Raw genomic sequence first — 20,245 nt, 5'->3', positions numbered from 1 at the left:
TGATGTTATTGGATGCTTTGATTCCTTTCCTTTATATCTCTCAATGTGAGGGATGAAGAGGTGTGGCTCTTTGGCAAGAGACACACCCTTTCACCATTAGCACCTTTTGAAAGAGTGCAACTCTTCATTATTTCTGCCCTTTGAAAGGGACATAACCTTTCATAATCAGATCTGCACTTCTCATTTTTCAAATTCTCTCCCCCTCAAATGAGTTTCTCTTCTCCCTTTTATATCTCATGTTTGAGGAAGTCACAACTTATCATTTCATGCCTTTTGACCTTTCATTAACTTTAATCAAATTTTAATTATATTTAATTATATTCTTTTATATTTTAATATTAATTTTTTTATATTTATTCTTTTGTATTATAATTTTATTATTATTTATTATTAAATTATATTCCAAAGTAGGGACATTATACCCCTTGGCCAAATGGCAGGAACATCCAACTAAGACAATTTCATCCACTTGGGGTGGCCTACTTAATTTGAGGTAACCAGTCTACTACCTCTCCTTAACATATTTCCTTCTATTCCACATATGGTTGCTTGTGGGGACAAAAAATGGATAAATTTACTCATTAAAGAAACATAATAGATTGAGAAAGTTTATTATATCTTGGTCAAAGATGTATTAAAGAGTATAGATGTTTAATAACATTTATCCACATTGCATACCAAATACTTGTTAATTCACAAGTCTACTGTTTGCCTGAATGTTGATATCTTATATCCAATCTGATCTGATCCTGATCGATATCCTTGATGAATGCAGATTGCAGGTCATATATATTGATCCTCATCCTTTTCTGATGCCCCTCTTGGAGTGGCCAATCTGCTGTATATATCTCTCTCAACCAAAAGTGGATAATCATGTGATTTCCAAGGTCACAACCCTCTTACAAGAAGCATCCCTTCATAACTTGTCCTTTGCCCTTTCACAAATAAATTGCTGTAGTGTAGGTGCAATAGCACCTCATTAATGATTAATACTACTTGTATTAGACTAAGCACAAGTTGGAATACAAATCGTTGACGTATGCCTTAGTCTTTTGTGTTGTATTGTTTTTTGTGTAGGGATCACTGTGTATACATAAATTTATGTATTGCTGATGGCTTGGAATGCTTTCCTTCAATGTGATAGAACCATTGTCCTCTCACCTCTGCTGTTATGAAGACAAATTGCTACCTAATACATTCATTCCTTTAATCTAAGTCACAGAAAATTGTGAAGTCTTATAAATAAGACAATTTTCTGAGCATATATATCGGAATTCATCCTAAGGACAGTGTGAAAAATGTTATTAAGGCGGGGCCATGACAAAGTTTGCACACATAACAGATGTTGCTGGAATGAACAGAGAAGTTCTTCCAGTTTGATTGAAGACAAAAACCCTCCTCAAAGCACTAGTTTCGGTGGTGAAAGATCCTCCCTAACTGGTTTGGGTGTGTTTCTACCTCAGGAAACACCATTGCTTTCAGCATTGTAGATAGGGGTTTCAAGAAAATGATGGGTTCCAAAGTAAATCGATTGTGAGTTCTTTGGTGAATGATGGCATTGATTTTCGGTCCTTTTCTGTGTTGTTTCTAAGAGATTTGTAGAGTTTTCTTTGGTCTGGCCATACACCTCATTTTGGGGCACCAAGCAGAAAGGGTGAAGCAAACGGTTCTAAATACTTTTCCATAGCATTTTCCACTGATGGCCAATCAGATTTAAGTTATTGAATGGAGCTTAGCTGCTGAGGCTTATTTTCCTAAACAGTTTGAACCGTACTTGCAGGTCATACAGATAAGGAAGGCCATGAAAAGTGATTTTGAAGGGATTTCACTAGGTCTTTTGCCATTTTTTCCTTACCATGCTGGACGCCCTTACCTTAAAACCATTTGCTTAAGTTTGTAGGGCAAAAGAGTGATAAATGAATTTATTATGATTTTTTAAAGGCAGTCGCCTCTGTCATTCTGGTGCCAATACTAGTTGGGTAAGTCTGAATTTGATTGCGGGCCTAAAAACTCTTCCTTTTCCATCATTCAAGGCAAACTTAGTGCTGGGTTTATGTTTGGTGGTTGGAGGTAATGAAAACAGTGATTATGTATGCTTAAAGAAAGGGTGAATTTACAGAGTTTCATCATGCTGTTATGACCATTACAGTTCATTGACAGATCTATCAAGTGCTCAGAAACAATCCTCAGACCTCTAGCCTGGGTTTGCGTGAGGGTAAATGACAGTTTAGACAAACCTGAGCAAGTTAAAGGAGTGATCTGGTTGATAGGAAGCAGGCCCATTGATTGGTAGTGTTAATTTATGAAGTTTAAAGACTGCTTTACCTCTGCAACAGTTGCAGCTGCCTGCGACTGAGTTTTCCATGTCAAAACAGATCTGGACAGACCTGATTTCCAGACTTGGAAGCTCTCTTTAATGCCATTTTCTAAGGTAGTTATGTTATTAAACACTTGTTTATCAACCTCTTGTATTAGGGTGTCAAATACATGATTGTATGTTGCAAAATAGGTGAACGGCAGTTGGCTAGACATTTAATTACAATCAAAGAGTACCTCTAGAATCTTCGTATACCACGCTTGTATGCTAACATTCATGCCCACTGTTTAAGGTATTTTATGATGAGTTTCATATGATGTTATGTGTATGTAATAAGTATCCTTTTGGTCTTTAAATTCCATGATACGTGAAATCGGATGAAGAGACCAATGAAACACAATAACAGTAATTTATGACTGCAATAAGTGACTTTCCATGCTCATCATTTGATGTGATATTGCAGTTTCGTAACAGAATAAAAATAAAAAATTTAGGGGATGATATTACATTTTCACTAAGTGAAGCACCGAAACCACCCACAAAATATAGCAATATGAAACTACTAATTTTGATTAGACAAAAAATTTGAAACTGTCAAGTTTAACTTGGGGGCAGTTTCATAACCACCCCAAAGGTTCTGTAATCAATGAGCATAAATGATAAAACAAAAATAAAACCATTAGTTTGTTGGAAGATGTAGTTTCATCTCAATGCAAGAAACAAGAATGTGAAACATTTTCATTGACCCAATCCCTTTGAATTCCATGCAAGAGGACTCCCAAACACACATTTGGAATCTTCTAGCACTCTATAAGAATACACTGTATCCCAAGACAAGGGGAGAACTAGAATAAAAGTTGTTATAGCAGAAATAAGGTGAAGAAAAAATTGGAGGGAAAATAAACTTGGTAGAACTGATATTTTAATCTATACTTGTTTATTTGAGCAATGCATTCTGGTAGGAAAGCATTTGCCACTAACACCTGAATTTTTTCCTTCTTTGGGTTTCCTAAGATAGGTATTGTGTTTACATAGCATCTTTTCTTCATTCCAGTCCTTCATTTTTATTTACAACAGCATTTTAATCTCTCCATTCATATTGTCATTTTGTAATACTTTTACTTACAACAGCATTTTAATTCCTCCATACATATTGTCATTCGGTAAAACCAGGTAGCACAGTAGTTTTAATTTTTTGATTCGCAATTTCTACTTGAAATTAAGTGAAATTACATCTCATGCATTGGCAAAGGTATGCATTGGCCAAACATGAGAGTTATTGATGCAAAAATCATAAGGGGGTATATTTTATATAGCAAAGTCAAGCAACAAATGGTGGATTTGTATATTTACCGGTTCTTGTCCTTTTGGCTTGGGTCCGGGTCCTAGTTCGTCACAGGACCCACAAGGAACCCGGCCACCTGGGAAGGACCCGGGTGGAACCCAGGTCGAACCCAGGAGGACCCGGGTGAAGCCAGGCCCGTGGGTTCCCAAAAACAGGGCCCACGGGTCAAAAAACATATATTAGTTATTACTTTACTGATAACATTTGCGATATATGAATATTTATTGGCATTGGCAATTATGGATTTATCATTTATGATTTATGTATGGAAAGTCACATTGTATATTTTATTTTTGTATGGATTGTATATATTGAACATATATATAATATATGTGTATATATATAAAAATTTATAATTAATATATGTATATATGTACGGACGAACCCGTACCCGTACCCAAGAAAAAAAAAATTGCCGAATCCACGAATCCGTACCCGAATCCGAACCCAAATCCGAACCAGAACCGGTAACTTAGGTTCTTTCTAGATCACGGGAGTTTATCTTTGTGGATCTTGTAGCAGGGTTTCCCTAGTCAAAGGAAGTTTATGACAACCTGTTTGTTATTGTAGGCCTGTTTGGTAAAATGTGCATTCACATTCCATGTAAAAAAAGCAAGGTTACCAAGAGACAGGGGTACTTGGAGACTTCGGAGACTGGTACCGGTACTGGTACGGCTAATTTTCAAAAATAGGAGACGGGGGTACTTGGAGATGCCGATTTTTTTTTAAATATAATTTAATAATTTCTAAAACATATCATGACAGAGAACTTTGAAACAAGAACAATGGTAAAGTTTAACATTAACTTAAAAATTGAACAAAAATTGAAATTAAAATTGTTTATACTGTTAATAGCCGGTCTAAATTGTTTAGTGAAAGTAAGGTAATATAGATGTTGAGCACACTCAATATTGTCTGCTAAATAGTGAAGGCAATTTCTATTTAGACTATTACAATGATAAGAAATCAGTCCTCACAAAAAGTCTATGCTATCAATAGATCCGATCACTATAATTTTGCATGGATTTGCATGGATTTTTGTCTTTCTGTGAAACAATTTCCTTATTAGTTATTTCCCTACGGCTTCGCTTTGCTGTAAGCTTCTCTTATTTATTTTTTATATATTTTTTTGCCTTTTTACTGCATTTTGCCCCAAGTTTTTTAGGAGGAGACTTCATTTTTTGGTCAGGAGACTTTGGAGACGGCAGGAAACGGCAGTCAAAAGAACCTTATGCATCAAGAAGTTTCCGAAGACGTCTCCGGTACTGGTACGCGTCTCCAAGGGTAGGAGACGGGTCTCCTAGTAATGCTGAAAAAAAGACTCTTAAGGGCTAAGAAACAAAAGAGTTATTTTTCACTAAAGTTTGGATTCACTATGATGTGACTAGCTCTATAATTTTAGATAAGGATACCATTAAATAAGATCTTTCCACAGTCCATTATTTTTTATAGGGATACCATGCTTATGGGCAAATTTTAGACCTTGTTATGGAAGAAAATGAATACAACGTTAAAAAGATTCATTTCCTTTCCTCCATAAGCAAATGGTCAAACCAAAGTAGGCACTAGAACACTAGCACAGCTATTTATGGGGTATACTGTGATGTCCCCTTTTTAGCAGACATGGAATTCTGGATGATTAGACTATCATTCCTGACCCTCGTAGGCTAATGAGGATGGTTAGAGGGTCCTCTGAGGATTGTTTCATCTCCAACATTCAAAGATTTATGGATTTGGCCTTCGTTCGATATCATTTGGACTTCGTTTGCCATATTTACTATTTATAGAAAGTCAGAAGTAATAGAGATGGACCCTTTCTATTTTTAGAAAGTGTATCTGGTTACATGGGGAATTATGAGGAGAGACTCCTATTTCAGACGGCACGATAAAATGTTGTGTATTTAGGGAGATATCAATATTTTTGTGGCCAGAATAATATTAAATCATTAAATGATTAATAATAAAGTTATAAATTAACTTTATAATAAATCACTTGAGTGAGAATCTTGGCATCATGAAGAAGGGGACCAAATATTAATTAATGTGAGAGCTCATTTTCCAAAGTTGGGAGGCCATTATTATTAATTGAAAAGTTATATCAATTTTAATGTTATTAAATGCTTTTATGGGGAAATTTGAACTTGATGAAGAAGATCTAAAAGGGCTTCATGGAGAGAAAACGATTCACTCTTTGGCATTTTGATAAACTTCTTTTGAGAGCATTGAGAAGAGGGTTTTTGCGTTTCAGCTTGATTAGCCATTGGAGAACGGACAATCTTCAGTGTGTGACCATTTGAGGGAGTGAAATATCTTCTGAATTTGGTCTACAGAAGGGCTTCACATCAGGAGTCCATTTGGAGCTTACAGGTGAAGAATCAACATAGGGTTTGGAAGCAATTTGAAGGTATATCTATTGCAGACCTATGTTTTTATCAATGGCAGCCATTATAAATCAGATTCCAAGCTTTATTTGTTGCCACTGTACCCGTGAATAGTGACGCTACAGTACCCGTGAACAGTAATTGCTACAGTACCTTCCTCTTGGCAAGGGTTTCAAAGAATACTTATTTGTAGATTATTGTTGAAGAATATTTGAGTGTTGGATGTGTGTCATTCTTCTTCAGCACGTGGGGTTCTATAGTTGCTTCCAGAGGTTTTTGAATTCAGTCATCTGGGTATGAAGATTAAAAAAATTTCAATCTTTGTTTGCAGAGCTGAAGTAAATATATTGAAATATTGCATGTTAATGTAATCTGAAACAAAGTGTATCAGATCTGATATAATGGTAATAAAAATTCATTTGTTTGTTTGTGCAAGTTATCGGTTATCATTTCTATGTATTGGTATATGTTTGGAATTGCAAGTCATTGAAATACAAACGAAACAAACACATATACACTCAGAAATCAGAACTTAAGCATTGCATGCCAACCATTTGACGAAATGTCAAAAGGTCAAAACTGAGTTTTTTTGGAGCAGAACTGGTAAGGGTTCCTACATATACTAAAAAGCATCCTATGACTTTGAATGATGTATCTAACATTCTCATAAAATGGCAGTTCATTCCTCTAATAAGAGTTGAGATAGTGATGGTACACCCTCAAAGGAAGCAAGAAAGTGGTTTCAAACATGCAAAGCCAATATTTTCACATCAAAAATTCCAAGATGAAGGCAAGGTATGGGTATATTTCAGAAAATAAAGACTTTGAGGTAAAGAAAAGAAGCATAAACCTTTTAAGCATTGTTTACTTGAGATTCTTGAACAGTTCAACACTAATGCTTTGATATTATAACTGGACCATCATATGAAGTAGTCTATTGTGAATGTGGAAAACTTATTGTGCTTTCCATGCTAGATAATGAAGAAGTTCGTTTATTGCTTTTCATTGAAGCCCGAGCTCCTAATGGTTGATTAGAATTGGATAAGGATCTTGTTTGGTAGTAGAAGTTTGGAAAATAAAGGAGGCAAAACCAAGAAACTTGACAAATTACATTTGCAAGCAAAGGAAACCAGTATTCAAAGGTGGGGAATGTAAACATTATCTTATCTATTATAGTATTTTCTGCTACACTGTATTGCATGTCTTGTTTTGCATCACACTTCTTCATATATATTGTATGTCATATATTCTTCGTACTTGAGATTTTGTGATTCAGTTATTCTAGCCCCGTCTTCAATAGGCATCCAATGCTGGCTGCTAGGCCAATTCAAAGGCTATTTGAAAGACATTCCTACTTTGATAAGAAACTTTAAAAGTTTTGTGACTAATGTGAATTGCTATTATGTTGGAAGGGAAAAACATCAACACCCTTGAGAGAAGTGATGTGGTATTAAATTATAAGTGATGGTGCTACTTTGTGCTTAGAAGTTATCATATAGAAGCTATTCCAAGAGGCTTCAATTAGAGATGCTATGTTCCACCAAGTTTCCAAAAAGAGGATGACAAGGGATGGGGGAACAAATCTCCAAGACAGATTTTTTTTGACACCATTTTAAGGAATGACTATATAAAAAAAAAAAAAATTTAAACATAGGGAATTTTCAAATATTCATATGATAACATTGATAAGCTATTCATCATATACATTATAGATCCTTCGTACACAACATTAGAGTTGAATTGTGAGTTCACATGAGAGTTGAACAAACTAACAAATGTCAAAATCATTGTCAATGTGCATATGATATAAAATTATAAAATACAACAAAATTCCCAAAGGCTGCAAGTTTGAATTACAAAATGACAAAAACATAGAAAGAATAATGCTGCCCCTGATCGGCATCTACCAAATAGTAAATCAAAATCTAAATCTAACTCTAAGCCACTACCACTATGAGGGACTGCCTCACCCAATAGAACTTCAACCAGTCTATCCTATGCCTCCTCATCAATTTGGTAGTGTCTTCAAAATCAACATCCTATTGTAGAGTTGGAGTTTGCCAATACTCTAAAGTTTGATAATCCTAAAGTTGCAAAGCACTATGCTTGACCATCAACTTCTCTTATTGTCTAAAGGTAAGCATATTCCTCTTGATAGAGTGGATGAAGCTATATGTGGACCAATTTATCTGTACAATAGATGAAACAACAACATATGAAGGAGGTGAATGGCAAGCATCCTCAACTTTGGTGTATCCTTGCCATGCCATGTCCACCATCCAGTAGGATCTGCTTGAGCTAATGTAGCTCTATCTATCTTCACCTCTGGTTTGCTAAATGTTGGACCATGAAGATTAATAAAGGCAAGCCATCATGTGTGAAGTATAGTCGACTCCTCACTTGAATACATCTTTTGAAGGGCCTTCACTAACACTTCTTTCACCTTTTCATCATTGCAAGTAGGCAACCTCCTTTTCGTACACACCATTTGGGATCTAGAACAAAGGCTTCCATATGAAGTAGAGTGTTCACAGTGTTCCACCACATCACAATAGGCTCAATATGTTGGTTATATAATCCCAAATTAGAATCTTTGTTACAAATTGCTTGCTTCATCTACCCAAGCATGTTGTCAAATGTCTCATAAGTCTCTCCAAGACTAAGAGAGTCCATATTGTTGAATTTTCCCAGGTTTTATTGGATGTATTTTAATGTATATATCTAATTCAATCTGATACTTGCATTCTTGGAATTCTATGTGTTCTCAAATTGAATAACATTATACTATATATATTCCTTTGGAGAGGCATGTCCTTGAACGGACATGTCTCTCCTTTAATTATAATAATTTAATCAATATTATAATGTTTCATCAATCAATTACTAATTTAGAATAATATAATAGATTAATATTGAATATTAAATTTTATATGATTAATAATAATATAATAATATAACATAATAATATATTATTATTAATCAACATATATTATATGTATTCTAAATGATCATTCGACTCAAGCTACAAACATCAACACTCCCTCTTAGCTAGGGAGGATGATCAGACAAAATGTGTAGTGATCTCCCATGTCAACACTTATGGCCCTCGCCATAGATACACAAAACATAATTAACACTCCCTCTTAGCTAGGGAAGATAAAATCAATGCAAATGCATTAAGTCTAGATTAATTATGGAATAGAAAAAAAAAAGCCGATAATATATATTAATCGGAGTCATCATTATGTTAGATCGATATTCATCTAGATACAAGATTCATTAGATAGATGAACATGAGAAAGATGCATAGTATGATTTAATCAATAGTTTGGTCATATGCAAATATAGAATGACTATCAAGGATGATTCAATTGCTTGATGGTTTTATCATAGTTATCAATATGATAAATGATTGAATGAGAGACTTCATTTATCTCTCATTCAATCATTTATCTTACCGAAGCTATTATGCATTAACACTCCCTCTTAGCTAGGTAAGATGAATGTAGACAATATATTCAAGCATCATAATTTAATAGATAGTGATCATGTTAGTCATTCATGAGAATCATACCATCTAATCATTTGGTATGTAGTATCACCTAAACACATGATCCTGAAGTTCATCACATCAATCTTGCGATTGATAGGATATCACCTAAGCATGTGATATCAGTATTGCCTACACGCAATACTTAAGGATAATCATATGTGAAATCTTAATTTCTCACCTTATCCTAGTTGTGATGAGTGCACTAACATTATATCACCTAAATACATGATATGAAGTATCACCTAGACACATGATACAAATGTCCATCACGTCAATCTTGTGATGACAGGATATCACCTAAGCACGTGATATCAGTATTGCCTAAACACGCAATACTTAAGGATAATCATATGAGAAAGATTTAAATTCTCATCTTATCCAAGTTGTGGTATGTGCATTAACATTTCATATGAATGTTTTACCACAACACAATCATGGCTTCATCCATGATTCACCAGAGATCCACCATGATAACTGGTTTGGACATTATAAGATCGTCACCTTATAATGTCTCCATACAAGTGTTCATTATCTTGAGAGATCGTCACCTCTCAGCTATGAACCCAGGGGATAAAATCCAAAAATGTCATGTCATGACAAAGAAGTTTACACATTAAACATGCAAATACAAATTGCAAAGAAAATTACCTTTCTATCATACCTAAACCTTTTCTGAAGTGATCAACCTTCACTCTGAAAGAGGTTTTTTTTTTTTGTCAGAATATCTGTAGTTTGATCTCCAAGGGAAAACCCCCCTACTCGAGGGAGAAGCACCCAGCATAAAATGTCTTCTTTATATATCAAATATGTCTAGCAATAATGCAAGATACGGGCCCAATATATGTTGCTTCACTCCTTGAAGCAAATTTCTCAAGAGAAAATCTAATTGGCCTTCTTCAGAGGATCGATCTTCTCTAACTAATATATAAACTGCTCTTCACATAAATTGAATGGATCAGAGAATGAGTTTTCATCTTCTATATATATGAGGGAGGCACCCTTTCACAAGGGGTCGGTCCTTAATGACACCATTTGTCTCTTCACAAGGGTGACCACTACAACATCAACACTCCCTCTTAGCTAGGGAGGAATCCTTGTTAATAATATAGTCATGAAATGACATCCACCATGGCTACTCCTAGAGAGTGGAACACGATTCATCACGGTACTCAACATGATGATATCCATCATAGCTACTCCAATGTATGAGAATGCATATGAAGTATGAACACAAGTGCCCATCACAGAGTTGCTCAACGTGATGTTTTCATCTCATCATGACGTTCACCATGACTACTCCCAAAGGGTGGAACAAGGGCCTTCACCTCAAACTTCTCCCTCACAGAGAAGAGTGTATTAACAAGGGCTTGCTCCTCAAACTTATCTCTCACAGAGAAGAATGCATTAAGCATATTTTCATGATGGTGTGGCTCCCTCTGATATCAACCTTCTGACCTCCTTGTCTAAGGTTGCTTCTGATGAAATGTTAGACTCCCTCTGAATGTGATATCAACCATCTGACCTCATTGTCTAAGGTTACTTCTGATGAAATATTAGACTCCCTCTAAATCTGATATCAACCATCTGACCTCCTTGTCTAAGGTTGCTTTTGATGAAATGTTAGACTCCCTCTGAATCTGGTCTCAATCATCAATTAATTTATAAGCATCAATTTATTTCTCCCTTTAATTCAATTTTATTGTGCTTTCGTCCTGAAGGTATGTCAGAGAGATTACAAATAGCTCATAAACTAAATTATCTCGAACAGAAATACCAATGATGGAAGCATACAAGATTTTACTAGCCAATATTATAGCATAAATTACAAACTCAATAATTCATGTGCCTTAATAAAACATGGAATACTTATCTTAAGTTTAAAACATTTCCTTTCATAAGGTGAGCCCATATAAGAAATATCACGCATGAATCATCTCTCATCATAATTCCCTTTGAATGATGTAGAACATTTTCATAATTTTGATCAACACTTTCATTATTATCTGCCACACACAGTCATTAATAACTTTTGCAATTTACCAAATTTATCCAATCTCTTCGGTCAGATGTTAGAAAATCTAATTACAAACATTTCCTCCAAGTTATAGCCAGATGCAACAGTTAAAACAGAAGTTATGACATTTTTCCCAAAACTGCTAACCCTAGGTAGGGTTTCAAGTGACCTGCACCAAAGTCGTCATATCTTGCACAAAACTGAATCAAATTTGATGAGATAAATATATTTGAAAACTAGAAACACAGATCTTTCCATCCATATATTATAGTTCTCATTTTGAGGCCAACCAAGGGCCGTGCAATGGCATATTTCAGACTGAAAATTCTAAAAAAACTGAATTCTCCAACCCTCTCCAACCTCCAAATTAAACTTCACAGGCCTGAGCTCTGATACCATGTTGAATTTTCCCAAGTTTTATTGGGATGTATTTTAATGTATATATCTAATTCAATATGATACTTGCATTCTTGGAATTCTTTGTGTTCTCAAATTGAATAACATTATACTATATATATTCCTTTGGAGAGGCATGTCCTTGAACGGACATGTCTCTCCTTTAATTATAATAATTTAATCAATATTATAATGTTTCATCAATCAATTACTAATTTAGAATAATATAATAGATTAATATTGAATATTAAATTTTATATGATTAATAATAATATAATAATATATTATTATTAATCAACATATATTATATGTATTCTAAATGATCATTCGACTCAAGCTACAAACATCAACACATATTGGCATATCCAATGACATCTACAACAAATGAGATAGAAAAAACATATTAGCTAACAAAAATTTCAAAAAGACAAATTAGAAAATTAGAAACAATAAAATCATAAATTTAGTAATTAAGTAATCAAAATTATTAAATAAAATCAACTATTTCTTACTTCATAGTGCACCAACAATCATAATCAAGATCTCTTGTTTAATAGTTTTTCCTTCAGCTTTGCAATGGGCCATCCAATCCACTCTAAATTAACCATCATCAACTATAAAGCCTCCTAAACCTCCAACATTCTCTCTAACAAAATGAAATAACTCGGATACTTATTCTCCATAGGTTTGAGGAATTCCTTCTTCAAAAAATTCTTGAAGAGAGCAAGTGAAGCATGGTGGTTGCAGATGCACATCTGAATATCTCTAGCCTCTACCATCAATTGCTGAACCCAATATGTTTTCCCTATGTCTTTCAATGTATTTTTTAGTGCATGAACACAACATATGGTCCAAAAGATGTGATTGTAAAAACACTCCACCATCATGCCAACTAATTGGCACGCATGTTGAATCAATGACCACCTATACAACATTGGAGGCCCCAACCTCTGTGATCTCTCTCAAAAAATGAAATTGGAAGTCAACATTCTTGTGCTTCCCTAAACAATTAATATCTCTAGGGAAATAAGAACCAGTTGAACATGTGACTATTGTTAATTTTAACACTTTCAGATTGATATAACTTAAAATTTAGACTTAGTTTCTAATTAGTTAGTTTAACTAAAAGAAAATGACAATATAGAAATGAACAAATTGAGAGCAAGACACAATTACCCTGGGAAAACCTCCTAGGAGGAAAAACCCAGCCAGAAAAGATCCTTAGATCTGATTATGGATTATAGTTATGTAATCATTACAACACTTATCTCTTGTATTTGCAGATTCAGATGTTGCTGTCCAGGAGGTGCCTTCAACATTCACTTGCTGTCATATGAAGAATAGATACTGCTGCTTCCTTCTCCAGATTGCAGGCTTCTAAGAATTATGCTGTGTATGACCTTAAGTTGACAGTCCTTCAATTAGTACTTCGCTGGATAAGGATGGCTGGTAGACCTCCAATCAGTTTGATGTGCATACCCTGAATGTCGCCAAGTACCCTAAGGTGAATTTCGCATCTTCAAATGGTGAATGAGGTTGTTGCTTGAAGTTGACTGAAGTTCGCACTATGTAGACATAAGAATTTTCGCATAGGATGAGAGAGCTTATGTTTGCTTGATTGAATAACAATGAATCTTAGTCTTTATTTATATGGAGCAAACCCCTTAGCTAGGTTAGGTCGGCTTCACAAATAATTAATCTTTTAATTATTTCCTTTTTAACTGCCTTTATTAATAGGGTCGGCCCTATTGGACAGCACGTTGAATGTTTGGTTGATGTAGCGTGAGGGATAGGGCCACGTTGGAGGGAAAAGGGGCCAGCCCCTTTTTGGGCGGATTCCAATGTTGCCCAAGGCAATATGAATCTGCCCTTCCCTAATTAATATCAACAACTATGATGTTGATGAGTGGCCAATGTATAATATTGGTCCACCCATCCAAGGCAATGGAGCAAGTTGTCTTAATCCAACTTTGCCTTATGTCCTCCATCACCAAACTCACCTTAGAATATTCTTTGTCAAGGAGGATAGTGCATAGTTTATGTTCTCCAAGGGGGGTGAATGAGGGACCAACATAAGCTACGTCTTTGAACATTTTTTTTAAATAAGGAGAACATGCTACATGGAATGGGATGGCATGGACATAGAAATATATGGCAATGGAAGACTTTTCCACATCTTGTACTTGCATATTGAACATACCTATAACTATCCCTGCTTTCTCACTAGTGCTAGTCTTTCTCGTTCCTTTTGTAAAAACATCACCACTACCACGAGCAACCATGGAGGGCATAGGCACAGCTGATTGTGTAGATCATTTTAACATTGGCACACCCTTAGACTTTGCTTCTGCTTCCATATGCAATCTATGACCCTTTACCTTCTCATCCTCCTCTATATCTGGACACTCCTTAACCGTGACTTGTAAAGCCCAAGAGATAAGAATGTTCTTTCATGTGGCTCCCTCTAAAATTTATTAAAAAAGCCCTTTGCATAATGTTTCATAATGATGTAAGGGCACTCAAAAGATTTTTTGATTATTATTTATAATTATTCTCCTTCACACACAGCACTTTCACACCTTAATGAACACCAAGGTTAAAACTCTCACGTTTCTTTCTTCCATCTCATGTTCACTATCCTCACTCCTACTGCTCATGCTATTCTGTGAAACAATAATGGAAGTGCAAACTCAAAATAGAAAAAAAAAAAAAAAGAAGCATCACTCACCTCTTCCACTTCTCTTGCAATGTTACTCCTCACTACCCACTAATGATAGTTTCTCTACCTACACCTTCAAACACTACTCAATATTTTATTTCCTCTGACTTAGAAGCAACTTTTTTTGGCATGTAAAACTGAGTTAGAATGAGATAGGGAGAGTTCTTTTTGTTCATTTAGGGCTAAGTGTCGTGTGGGGGCCAACAAAAAAATAAGTATGAATAATTATTTTTCATTTTGGACTTTTCTTAAAAAACATGGTTGAATAGCCATGAGGATGGTCAGTCATCGTTGATATAGTCAAGGGATAGGAGACATCTAATTGTCCTCGTGGCATCCCAAAATCTTTATTCTCCTTCACACACAGCACTTTCACACCTTAATGAACACCAAGGTTAAAACTCTCACGTTTCTTTCTTCCATCTCATGTTCACTATCCTCACTCCTACTGCTCATGCTATTCTATGAAACACTAATGGAAGTGCAAACTAAAAATAGAAAAAAAAAAAAAAAAAGAAGCATCACTCACCTCTTCCACTTCTCTTGCTAGGTCACTCCTCACTACCCACTAATGCTAGTTTCTCTACCTGCACCTTCAAACACTACTCAATATTTTATTTCCTCTGACTTGGAAGCAACTTTTTTTGGCATGTAAAACTGAGTTAGAATGAGATAGGGAGAGTTCTTTTTGTTCATTTAGGGCTAAGTGTCGTGTGGGGGCCGACAAAAAAATAAGTATGAATAATTATTTTTCATTTTGGACTTTTCTTAAAAAACATGGTTGAATAGCCATGAGGATGGTCAGTCATCGTTGATATAGTCAAGGGATAGGAGACATCTAATTGTCCTCGTGGCATCCCAAAATCTTTATTCTCCTTCACACACAGCACTTTCACACCTTAATGAACACCAAGGTTAAAACTCTCACGTTTCTTTCTTCCATCTCATGTTCACTATCCTCACTCCTACTGCTCATGCTATTCTGTGAAACAATAATGGAAGTGCAAACTAAAAATAGAAAAAAAAAAAAAAAAAAAAGAAGCATCACTCACCTCTTCCACTTCTCTTGCTAGGTCACTCCTCACTACCCACTAATGCTGGTTTCTCTACCTGCACCTTCAAACACTACTCAATATTTTATTTCCTCTGACTTGACTTGGAAGCAACTTTTTTTGGTATGTAAAACTGAGTTAGAATGAGATAGGGAGAGTTCTTTTTGTTCATTTAGGGCTAAGTGTCATGTGGGGGCCGACAAAAAAATAAGTATGAATAATTATTTTTCATTTTGGACTTTTCTTAAAAAACATGGTTGAATAGCCATGAGGATGGTCAGTCATCGTTGATATAGTCAAGGGATAGGAGACATCTAATTGTCCTCGTGGCATCCCAAAATCTTGTGAATGTTTCTGGGATGACTAGGGTAGATTTGGAAAATAGAGGATGGCTTAGGGAGGTTTTGAAGGTGTCCCTGCATCCCTAGAATGGGAACATATGAGATATATCATATTAAATGCTTTCTATCCCTGCAAAGTTGAATATATAGTCTTAGTTCTATGTAGGCTCTTTCTACAATTTCTATTTCAAGTCCTGATAATCATCACATCTTGTAAGCATGGTCTTGTCATGGCTTGAAATAGAAGGGTGAATAGGTCCAAGCAAAGGTTTAGAAAACTACGTGAAAAACGCAGATTAAAAATTACTCTTAGCTTGATACATTGTGGGTGATGGATAGAGATCCAGAAAATGAGCACACATACAAAGAGGTCAAGGCAGAGGCCAAGAATCTACACATTCAAATCTGAAATTAAAAGTTATAGGAAGAGAATAAACAATATCAAGATGTTGTAAAGAAAGAGTTGATTATAGCATCAGTTAGTAACTTAGTACTACCACGGTGTACCAAGCATTAATTGTTAGAACAGTTTCAGGCTAAAACACAAGAGAGTTCGAACGAAAAAATTTAGACAGCCTAACAAACAACACCTATCATCCGCTGAACAGATTATTTATAAATGAACCATCACTTAAAACTAATCTCTATGCAGTTATAATCACCACATCTTGGATTATAACAAGACTTGAGAATCAGCATTAAAAGCTTCTCTTTGGGAGACTCTTTACTGAGTTTATAACAAAACAAATAATGATTGTCAGTTTTTCTTGTCAAGTAATCCGGAAGATTGGAATGCAAAACTGAACTTGAAAAGGGGTGTATTTAACTGCTAAATATTTGTCTCCATGATCTGCAAAGTAGATCTTGACAGAGCACATTGAACCAGTACCAAAGAAAGTATTCTGCATTTGGGGGAGGGGAGAATCTAGACTGAATATACATTTAATAAAAATCCCAAAAAACTAGAAGAAATTTATTTGGGAGGAAGAGGGGCTACAGACAGTATCTGATTTCCATCTAATAATATTTGTCCAAACTTATGAGAATTTTGTTAGTCTTGTTCAGTGTAGGGGATACAGAAATCCCAGAAACCTAAAAAAATGCATCCACCATTTAAAAAATTAAAAACAATTTTAGAAGAAAATGCATTCATTATTTGAGAGCAATTGGTGCTAGAAATATACCTGTAAACAACTTGAATGCAGTTGGCATGCTTCTCTTTTCTGTGACCCAAAAAACATCAGACTTTTTTAATCTGTAAAGACCAGGATCTATGATGATGGGTTTAATTCTTTTCTGCCTGCCAGAATGAGTTATGGATCAATTATATTCCTCATAGATATTTTTTCACAGCATGTATTCACTATCCAACAACCGTATAACAGATCCTAAGGAATAGAGAAAGAGCATTTCTCTACTTACTCTTTCCAGGCCAAGTTGCTGGTGTATCCAACAAAGTTAAGGTCCCTAGGTAAGTAGGAAAATGTGTGAAGCAGATCTGTCGACATTCAAAAGGCTTAATTTTGAAAAAAAAAAAATTACGTAACAAATACTGCAATCTGCATTTTAGTAATGATAAAACCAAATTGATGCAAGAAAAACTAAAATTAACATTTTAATTCAGTACCAACACACCGTCTTGAGTGACAAGTGGATAATCTGAAGCACTGAGATTGATAAACCAGTCCCAATCTTTGTTTCTTCTTAAATGAATCGCTGCAGCATGAAGTGTATTGGAAACCATAGTAGGTCCTCTATATGTAACCAGATTAGCCTTCCTGATCATGTGAACATTGCCTACCTTTGCAAAAATGGGGTGGCTCTTTACATACTCAGAGACATTAACTCTTTCTCTTGGAGATGACTCCAGGTCTAAATGCACAACATACTGATTCAGAGGATGATAGAGAGCCAGCAGAACTCTCTTCAGCCTTTCTCCATCTCCTTTGGATCCAGAAATGAGATAGGCAATTCTTGCAGGAGGGGGAGAGGAATTATTAATTTTAGATGGGGAATTTGAGCCAATGATCTTAGACTCCACAAACACATTTTGAGCCTCATTTAGGCCTAGTAGGTCTAGCGGCTGCACAACAGAGTTGTTGTACATTGCTCTCTCAGAAGAGGATACGCTAACAACCAGTGTTGTGATAAACAAGAGGAAAATGAGGATAACAGATGCAATGGCAAATGATATCACCCATCTCCTTTCCATGGCGTCCTAACTTTCTTTCTGTCTCTAGTTCTATTCCTGTTCCTGCTCCTGCTCCTGTCTCATTTCTCATTGTCACTATACATATGCCCAGCATCTGATTACCCATCAACATCATATTCAGAATAAAACATAACATGCCAACCTCCACTTTTTTCTACTATAAGCTTCCTTCACATGAAGTAGATCTGAAGTAATTAGTCAAGCAGGGAATCTGAACGGTGTAGATTTAACTCCTATATGTTAGGAGAACGGTCGATCGATTTGTACGGAGCTAAATTGAATCGTAGTTAAGTGTAATCCTAGCACTTCCGAATCTGACGGATGGGATAAATCTGCAGCAGATCCCGGGGACATGAGACTGCCACGCCAGAACGTAACAGTACGGCTGTAAAATAGTCGGCGCGTGCAAACAGTACACTATGTTCGTTTACTTACTACTGAAAAGCATTTATTATTAATTTGTTATTACAGCAGACAACTAAGTTCGTGCTTTAAGCTAAAGATTGTTTGGACAGACTTGTTCGTCTTTTTAACAATCCCAAATTCCCCCACATTCAAGTTCCTCGTGACTCGTGACACCCAATCTCTTTCATTTTAACTCACCTGATGAAACGTCGTGCCTATGGTTAGGTAGGCCCAATATTCGCCATGGGACTAAAGAGTCTGTGTTTGGTCAACATCCCGTCCTTTGTGTGGGGATTCATATTTTTATATAATTTATTCATTCATTTATTATTACAAGTGTATTAGTTATTGTGATATTTATTTCTAAAGTAGTAGTTATGGATAGTGCATTGGTAAGGTAAGCAATTATTGTTTAAATTAGTACGGGAGAGGATTTCATAAGTGTATACCTTAATTTTGTGCTTTTCAATTTTTTATGTAGATATTTCAAATCTCTTTCAATTTTGTAAAGGGTTGATTTGTCAAGTCTCTTTCTTAAAAAAATAGTTTTCAAGTTCACATGATCAAATATGATGCCACATCAGCGTGCATTTTTGTGAAGGTGTCCAAAATGGTGTCAAATTGCAATAAGACCAATAGGTGTGCACTAAGTCATGTTTACTTGTGCGCTAATGTGGCATCACATGATTGGTTATTTTTTGAATTTTAGAGGTGTTTTTTTACGGATAAGCATTAACATGATATTTTTAAGGCATCACTATTGGTCTCATTTTGTCCAACTACCATAGCATGTATTGGTACCACTATCACCTATTGGTTCATCTCCCTACTATAGGAGTGTTCAACGGAATAGTTTATCCAGAGATCAATTTGCACCTGATAAGACAATTATCTTATATTTATTAATTAAATTAAAAGTCAGAATACAATTGTGTTTTGATTTTTAAATTAATTAATAAATACAAAATAACTATCTTGTCAAGTGCAATTTTATCTTTGTGTATCTATATTGTTGTGATCAACTACTTCCATGGTGTGCATCTCTAAAGTTTCCACACATTCCAAGCATAGAATTAGTGATATATAGTCATGAGAAATTGTTTAGATATGAGTTTGTGTGATTTGCACCACGATATCATGCACAAAAGCTAGATATAGATATACATTGAATACCATGTTTTTAGTGTACCTTGTGTATGAACTTTATTGGATTCAACTCCTAACTTTACAAGGTTGCATATGTTTAAACATAACTAGCACATTTGAAATAAAGTAAATGGCTTGAAATGCACTTCGAGGATAATGGAAAATAATTTTAGATATGGTTATTGATATGTGATTCAAAAGAATAGTCACACTTTAGAGTGTAACATTTGCATTCAATATAATTACAATTTATTTATTATAAATCAAAAGAAGTATAATCTTGTTGATTATATGGTTGGATTGATGAATTATTTTCATTTGACAATGCTTGGAAGTAGTCCTCTTCTTGTTTTTATGGTGCAAC

The 20,245-nt window shown here is 35.2% G+C and overlaps 1 protein-coding gene across 1 annotated transcript in view; it reads right to left on the bottom strand.

Annotated features, from left to right (window-relative positions):
- Positions 1-18,510, bottom strand: part of LOC131045311 (beta-glucuronosyltransferase GlcAT14B) — a 32,838-nt gene extending 14,328 nt beyond the window's left edge. The window contains exons 1-3 of the mRNA XM_057978879.2: positions 17,754-18,510; positions 17,541-17,616; positions 17,303-17,418 (exon numbers count right to left, since the gene is read on the bottom strand). Coding sequence (XP_057834862.2) covers positions 17,303-17,418; positions 17,541-17,616; positions 17,754-18,330 — 769 coding nt within the window. The 5' untranslated portion in view covers positions 18,331-18,510. The remainder of the gene's footprint in view (positions 1-17,302; positions 17,419-17,540; positions 17,617-17,753) is intronic.
- Between the last annotated feature and the right edge of the window lie 1,735 nt (positions 18,511-20,245).

The sequence above is a fragment of the Cryptomeria japonica genome, chromosome 3 (assembly GCF_030272615.1).
Source record: "Cryptomeria japonica chromosome 3, Sugi_1.0, whole genome shotgun sequence".
Lineage (NCBI taxonomy): Eukaryota > Viridiplantae > Streptophyta > Pinopsida > Cupressales > Cupressaceae > Cryptomeria > Cryptomeria japonica.
This window is presented reverse-complemented; position numbering and strand designations above follow the sequence as displayed.